General features: G+C 39.1%; 1 protein-coding gene across 2 annotated transcripts in view; it reads left to right on the top strand.

The window, feature by feature from the left end:
• Positions 1–6,798, top strand: part of LOC113638426 (voltage-dependent anion-selective channel protein 2-like) — an 8,304-nt gene extending 1,506 nt beyond the window's left edge. For both annotated transcript variants that reach the window (XM_027139609.2, XM_027139610.2), the window contains exons 2-9: positions 977–1,048; positions 1,172–1,221; positions 4,111–4,263; positions 4,356–4,408; positions 4,849–5,070; positions 5,257–5,407; positions 6,012–6,069; positions 6,189–6,798. In XM_027139609.2, the coding sequence (XP_026995410.1) occupies positions 982–1,048; positions 1,172–1,221; positions 4,111–4,263; positions 4,356–4,408; positions 4,849–5,070; positions 5,257–5,407; positions 6,012–6,069; positions 6,189–6,280 (846 nt within the window). In that variant the 5' untranslated portion in view covers positions 977–981 and the 3' untranslated portion in view covers positions 6,281–6,798. The remainder of the gene's footprint in view (positions 1–976; positions 1,049–1,171; positions 1,222–4,110; positions 4,264–4,355; positions 4,409–4,848; positions 5,071–5,256; positions 5,408–6,011; positions 6,070–6,188) is intronic.
• Positions 6,799–8,273: the final 1,475 nt, after the last annotated feature.

The following is an 8,273-nucleotide window of genomic DNA, read 5'->3' as shown; positions in this document are numbered from 1 at the left end:
TGGAGTTTGGAGTGGAGAATTTCCAGGATTATAGTGCAGTCCAATGTTGATCAATGTTGCAAACAGGTCAGTGGAGGATGCAGTCAACATTGGACTGCACTACATCCTGAAACACCTGGACTGCCCAGGGACATACGCCCGGATTCTCTTTGTCGACTTCAATTCGGCTTTTAATTCAATAATTCCAGAAATTCTCCACTCCAAGCTCCTAAGGAAAACTGTCCCCCCTTCCATCTGTCAGTGGATCACCAGATTCCTGACAGGCAGGAAACAACAGGTGAGACTGGGAGGTGTCACCTCCAGCATTCGAACAATCAGCAGTTGCGCTCCTCAGGGATGTGTCCTCTCCCCACTTCTATTGTCATTAATGACTGCACTTCAAGTGACAAAACTGTTAAACTCATCCAAGATGTTGATGAAATGGATTTATTTAGTTAAAAAGAGCAGAAAAAATAATTGGTGCCCCCCCTGCCCACTCCCCAGGACTTCACCACTGACCCTTCACACCCTGGACACAACCTCTTTAAGCTCCTCCCTTCTGGCAGGCGCTACAGAACTTTGTTTACTGAAACTGCCAGACACAGGAACACTTTTTTTCCCCAGTCTATCAAACAACTCACCATAATTGTATTCCCTGCTTCATATCTATAAGTACTGCATTATTAGAACTGTCAGTCATCCCATCATCTGTATATATTACACACATTACTGCTGCTATATATTGTACAAAAAGCATAATATTGCACAATATTGTTATTTGCATGGTAATAATAATAATAATAATAATAAACAAATCAACTCAGATTTTGATACAGAGAATACATCAAAATTTGAGTTGATTCGTGTTTATTATTATTATTTCAGATAGATGTGTTTGCTGATGGTTGGATGCTGTGTAAAGAACTTAGTCTCAGGACCTGTATGAGACGCCGCTGTACTCCTGGTTGGCACTGATTATAACCTTTTATTTTATTAGGCACAATGTCTGTTCCTCCTAACTACTCTGACCTCGGAAAAGCAGCGAAGGATATCTTTAGCAAAGGCTATGGTGAGTTCATACCTGTTGTTTTGGTTTATTTAGAAATGAAAAGCTTTTGAAGATCGTCTATGTTTGATGAAACACAGTTTTTTTTTTTAGCCTGGTCTTGTCTTTTGCTTTGTCTGTCTGTAGGATTTGGAATAGTGAAGCTGGACCTGAAGACCAAATCGCAGAATGGAGTTGTGAGTAGGGTTGGGTATCAAAAGAAATTTTCCGATTCCGGTTCCAGTTCTGCCTTACGATTCCCTGTTCTGATTCCGATTCCATAATAAAAGAAATGTGAAAAATTATGCACAATTCCATTTATGTTTATTAATCACTCTTTTTAAATATTTAAACAGAGCATTTCAATTCATATCAATTTAAATTTAAATAAATCCAACATCAAATTTAACATACAGAATTACAACTGCACAAAACAGTTAGCAATTTTTCAGAAGAAAAATTAACATACAGTATCTGCTTTCTCTGGGAGAAGAAAAGACCTTTCCTGGTTTATTGTATCTCCAGCTGTGGAGGAACCCCTCTCAGAGGGGGTAGATTTGCTTCATTGTTGTAGCTTTGGAAATGAATCCACACGTTAGACTTTTTTTAGACATGTTTAACACAAAGTGTACCTCAGCACAGCAGTGCGAGTGACTGATTTCTGTGGTAAGCTGCGTTAATTTGGTTGCGTGACTGTAAACAGTGTAAACAATTAATATTCATGAGGTAAGACATGGCTATTTGAAGTGACCGCTCCCAGCGCTTTGCCCGTCATCCTGTTAATGAACAGAACCGGTTCTCGGTTCCCAACCCTAGTTGTGAGTTAATCTGATGCTTTTCACTTCTTTTCCACTTTGTGTTTTTCTTTCCGCCTGGAGCTACACTTCCTGTTGCTGCCAACTTCCTTTCTTTTGATGTTTGAATCTGATTTGCTATAGCTCACTTACACTCATTGTCAAATATTCAATGTTACAAGATTAATGAACTAAAACAACCTGCTTTGTAAAAATGTAGGGCTGGGCGATAAAACGATACTAATATGTATCGCGATAGACACGCGATCGATAGCGATATAAAATGTGCTCGGTAAGACGTTCGATATTTTTTATTCTTCGTCGGAAGAAAACAAGTTGCGAAGCAAGTTTGATTGCATTAACAAAGGCACTCACTCTCTGGTAACCTAGCGACTTGGGGAGTGGCACTCTAACAGCCAATCATGTAACAGTATCAAGTTTGGTTGCGCCATATCGTTGTCTCCTGCTGGTGCTGGATTCCTCTTCAGTAACCGGCGACTGATAAGCAGAAAATGAGCGCCGCAGTGAGCGAGGAAATTGTAAATAAAAGAGGAAACGTCGACTCGCCAGTATGGCAGTTGTTTGGATATTATAACTAGGGCTGAAACAATTCCTCCAGTAACTCAATTACAAAAATTGTTTGAGGCAAATTCCTCTGCCTCAAAGCCTCTTTTAATTCATTTTAAAGCTCACATCACGTTATTGTGCAATTATTTTGTGTGTGTGACAACGCGCTTACGTAAAAGCGGAAGGAGACGTGTGGAGTTAGTGGTCTTTTGATTTGAGGGCGCGTGCGCTTGTGGGCTGCAAAATGGAAGGTCGCGATAACAATGTCAATGAGCAAAGAGAAGAAACAAACAGGAGAAAACGACAGAAAATGTCCAAGTTTTGGGACACTATTAGAGCGTCTGTTTTCAGCAGCAGGAAACATTTCTTCAAAACGCAGGGCAAGCCTCAATTCTTAGCATGTTGATCCCATTTTTCATTGCAATTACATGCTCCTTTAAAGACTTAAAGAACACACGAGAGAGAGAGAGAGAGTGAGTTTTATATTCTGATTAATATATATGTATATGCTTAAAGCACTCGGTGTGAAACCATGCATGGCCTCTAGGTCCAAGTTCCTGTCCATTACAGGCAATATTTTTGTATTATTATTACTATTTATTTTAATGTATGCCTTAGTTTAGATACTTTAAAAAAGTAATTTGAAAATAATTAATTTTTTTTGTTTTTGCATCTCAGAAAAGGGTTCATTTAAAACCCAGGATGTTTGACACTTAAATGTACAGTACTTAATTCTTCTCAGTCAACTTTGTCATTGTTCACAGTACAGCACAGTACAGACAGAGAAACAAAGGGTATCTAAATGTTTATTTTTTATAGAAAATGTTGTTGTATGCACTGCATACTATTCATTTAAAAAATAAAAGTTAATTTTTTTAAAAAAGGAAACCAATTAGTTATTCATTTTAAGAGACCCATCTTATTTTCTCTTGTATGTTTAATATTGCTCTTTAATTAAGCAAAAATATATAATCGATGAAATTTTGTTAATCGATGAAATTTTTTGTAGAATATGCGATTACTAAAATATTCGATAGCTACAGCCCTAATTATAAGTCTACAAAATATACTTGAATAGTTCAACTTCAACTATGATTAGAGTAAGACTAAATTGAGTTCCTTTTTCATATTTCTGAGGGTTTTATATTTCAAACAATGTTACTGTAGTGTATCAGGTTTGTTTTTTATATTACAGATGTATCTCAGTCTACCTCAGGTTTATTTCTGTTTACCAAACACTGAAACAGTTTCGGCCATATAGCCCAGCTCTATAAAAATGTCTGTCGTTAAAAAGTGTTATACAAATCAAATGTAATTGAATGTACGATGCACTTCTGGAGTAGGCTTTTTTATCTTGTACAATGAGGACAGACTATTGATTGAACCTGACCACCTGACCAGTGTTAGAATTTTGGTGTATTTTGATGTTTTTAAAGAAACAATAACATAGCAGATGCTGCAGTTTGAGTAGAATCCAAAAGTTGCTGCATGTCTCCATGCAGAAATGGCTGTTTTACTTTGTACCAGCTTCAAATATGGGCTATAAATATAAAAAAGTGTTTTTTTTAAGAATCAAAAACTTTTGCTTTAAATTAATTTTCTTCTGGTGAGTAAAAATGATTTATTAATGCTTGTTTTATAAGCTGCCCTACAAGCAATTCTTCATGTATGTGCGGTTTATCTGGATTAGTCTTTAAATCCTCTCTCATTTTTTTTTGCTTCCAGGAATTCAACACATCTGGCTCTACTAATATTGACACTGGCAAGGCCGGTGGTAGTTTGGAGACCAAGTACAAGCTGAAGGAGCTGGGCCTGGGTCTCAATCAGAAATGGAACACGGACAACACTCTCACTACCGAGCTTTCTGTGGAGGACCAGGTGGACAAGCATCTCGATTGTCTTTTATTTACTTCATCAGATTATTACTAATAGTATCAGTGGTGTAAAATGATTTTTCTTTTTTTGAACAGCTGGCAAAGGGCTTGAAGGTGGCACTTGACACGTCCTTTGTCCCAAACACAGGGTGAGTGCTGTTCATGAGCTTGTTGTGGTTAATGTTAGTACACAATATGGGTGTGATTTGCTGCATTTTGAAATGAAACAAAATTGTTTTCTAGGCAATATTCACTTGATAGACCTTTTATAGCATAATGGCTATAAATCAGCAGAGCTGAAAGCTACCACGCTTCCTTTGAGGGAAGTGTTTCAACTCGCTGCTCGCGTTCTTACAGGAGGGGCTAATTGCTTGATGGGGTCTGAGAAACATTTCTTTTTTAAGCTAAAAAGCAGGGATGGCAGTGGATTTTCAGGATTGAAACTTGGACTCTCACAGTGCTTGCCTGAGCACCTGCATCTACTACACTATTTGGGAGACCTGATGATTGGTCAAATGGAATGAACCAGTTGTGGAAAGAACCTAACTGAATCTGCACTCACTAAAATATTCTCTTACTTTAACCGTAGCAAGAAGAGTGGCAAGCTGAAGAGTGGCTACAAGCGGGACTACATCAACCTGTCCTGCGACGTTGACTTTGAGGGCCCAGTCGTGCATTCCGCAGCTGTTTTGGGCTACGCAGGCTGGTTGGCTGGTTACCAAATGGCATTTGACACAGCTAAGTCCAAACTGGTGCAGAACAACTTTGCTCTTGGCTACAAGGCTGGTGATTTCCAGCTTCACACCAATGTGTGAGTTTCATTGCCTGTATAAAATGTAATACCAGTTAACAAATGCACATTATTTCTAAATAGGAATTATTTCTTAATTTCTGTTGCTGTTTTGGTCTAATCTTTAAGATATTCAGATATTCCATTATTGGGTGAAGAACATACAATTCCTAAACATGATTTTTTTTTTTTGTTTGTTTGTTTCAGTAATGATGGAACTGAGTTTGGTGGCTCTGTCTACCAGAAGGTTAACAATCAGCTGGAGACTGCGGTCAATCTGGCCTGGACTGCTGGCAGCAACAACACACGCTTTGGCATTGCTGCCAAGTACCAGCTAGACAGTGATGCTTCTTTGTCTGTGAGTTAGTGGGTCAGGAGGTGAATTCCTGGGGCTGCCTAAAGTAGTCATTTAAAGGAAACTTATTAATAATAAAAATGATTAGATTGAACTATTTGATGTTTAAGTTACTCCAGTGATGATTTGTGTTTTTGTTATTCCTGTGATTGTGTGGTGTAATGATGTTATAGAGAGATTAGGGGGAAAAGCTTCTTACTTCAAAGTTGAACTCAAAGTTCCAGTGCCAGGCGTGGTTGGCAATCTAGGACGATTGCTTTGATAGAGGAAATTGGTATTAACATGGCTATTGAGGTAGAGAGAGTGCTGGACAGACTAAAAGACTAAAGTGCTGCTGCACCGGTACATTAATGTAGAGATGAAGTAAATGCTCTGACGTCACTACTGTCATTATCATTACCTTAGTGACTAAATTGCTCTGTGTATAAATATACATGGACATAGATGGATAGCAAGAGCTACATGCATCTTGCCAATGTAAGAGTTAAACAATGTCAATAAACGTCTTGTAAACTCTGTCAGGAGCCAGCAACTAAAGTTCACAATGATTACAATTAAGGGGCAAAATGAAGCTCTTGATCATTTGTCTCTAATTTTGCACCTACAGGCCAAGGTGAACAATGCCAGTCTGATTGGAATTGGTTACACTCAGACTCTGCGACCAGGTAACCTCTGTCTTTCTAATATTTTGCTCATGTGCTTTTCAGCAGTTTCCTCCACTAGAAAGCATATGAACATAACTCTTCTTCTGTTCCCCTTTTTTCCCGCTCTTCGTCCTGTTTAGGTGTGAAAGTGACTCTCTCTGCGCTCATCGATGGCAAGAATTTCAGCACTGGAGGACATAAAGTTGGAATGGGCTTTGAACTCGAAGCATAAATGCCCAGTCTAGTGGTATTTCTCTTCCACGTTCCATCATTCGTTATACACAAGCATTACCCCGTCACGTTGAAAAAAAATGAGACGTGATCATCGGTGCTGTTTTGAGTAAACACTTGAAAGCTAAATGCTTTCATCCGCTAAGTAGATGGTGCACCAATGATAGGAATGTTCTGAGTTCTAAACACTTAAATATCCTGTAAAAAATAATAATTATTAAAAAAAACACTGCACTACACCACTACAGGTTTCATGGCATTTAATGGCAGTTGGAGTCGGTATACAATTAATTCAAGATATTTTCCTGTTTTATTACCAGAGATAACTTTGCATAATGTAACATAAGTAAAGCGTTTGCTGGTCTTCTGGGGGATTTCAGTATAAACATAAGAAAGCTAATAGGTTGCAGTGTAATATCCTGTAGTCGGTACACAGAATTTTCAACATGATTATTAAGTGAACGTGTCAATAAATTCCTTCATCAGCATCCTGCAATAAACTTTAACTGAAAACTGGTATTCAAGGGAACATTCAATGTCATTCATGTTCATTAATGTGATGTAATTTTATTATTAATTAGAAGAACTGATTGTATTCAGACATTTTAGCTCTTATTTTTTTAGCTACAGATCAATTAGATTAGATGGATGTATGAGTACATTCTGGTTGTCATAGATCATTATACTCGTTTTGCACAGGCCTATGCCACTAAAAATAAATCAGCGAAGACTGTGGTGGACGAGATATTTAATGACTTTGCTTCACGTTTCGGATTCCCCGAGAAGATCCACCATGACGCTGGTAAGGAATTCGAGAACCAGTTGTGCCAGCTGCAGAGGTGGTGATGTGATGTGTGAGCATCTCATACTACCTGCTGTCACCCACAAGGAAATGGACAGGTAGAGCACTTTAACAGAACATTACTGTTTATGTTGTGCACACTTACAGATGCAGAAAAGACAATGGAGAAATCATTGGAAAAGATGGTTCATGCTTATAAATGTACTCGCTGTGAGGTCACAAGTTTTTCCCCTTTCTACCTGCTTTATGGTTGTTCCCCAAGTCTGCTGATCGACCTGCTTTTCAAATTGCATCCAGCAGAAGGGAATGAGGATTATGCAGAGTATGTGAAGGATTGGCAAGCGAGGATGCATCAAGCTTAAGAGATTGCCTCTAGAACTGCTAACAGGGAAACCTTAAGGAGTAAGGCCGGGTACGACAGGAGAGTTCATGGAGTAGACCTTCAGCCGGGTGAACGAATGCTAGTTCAGAGTCTTTCTGAAAGAGGAGGACCTGGCAAGCTCCAATTGTACTGTGAAAGCAGAGTGTACTTGATTGTCAACGGAAGGAGTGACATGAGTCGGTGTATGTAGTCGCACCTGAAGGAGGAGGTAAAATGAGTTACATCAGAATTTACTTTTTCCCTTGAGGTTGTTTGCCACTAAAGAATTCAAAAGCAACACCACAACCAGAGACAATGAGAGAGATAAAAGTAAGGAGAAAAGACTGCAAATGCTTGAGAGAAGTTCAGAGTGATATGTCAGAGAATGAGGACTTTCAAAATGAGCTGGTGTCACAGTTTCCTTCCTTGAGTCAGTTCCAGAATCCTGTTTGTCTCAACCCTGAAGCAGAACCGTTCATGCCAAGTGTGGAGCAGCACTGGGAACAAGAGCCACAGGGGACTAAAGAATAGATAGCAGAAGAGATGCTAGAGGAGCGAAGGGAGGAGGATCTTGGAATGCTGGCGGGACAGCCAGAGGTATCAGAAGAACAAGCATCAAGTGAGAGTGAGGATGGTGACTACCTGTCAATTTTTATCCAAGGAGAGAACGGCGTCCTCCAAAAGTTCTGACTTATGACTCGTTGGGTCAGCCATCTGTGGTGGACGTTGCATTAGATAGACTAAATGTGAGCAAAGAGTCTGCAGACCAAAGACTGGTGACCCTGGACAATGTTAGAGATGCCCAGTTAAAGTTACAATATTTATCCACAC

Source organism: Tachysurus fulvidraco, chromosome 20, assembly GCF_022655615.1.
Source record: "Tachysurus fulvidraco isolate hzauxx_2018 chromosome 20, HZAU_PFXX_2.0, whole genome shotgun sequence".
NCBI lineage: Eukaryota > Metazoa > Chordata > Actinopteri > Siluriformes > Bagridae > Tachysurus > Tachysurus fulvidraco.
Note: the sequence above shows the minus strand (reverse complement) of the source record. Positions and strands in the feature narration are given on the sequence as shown.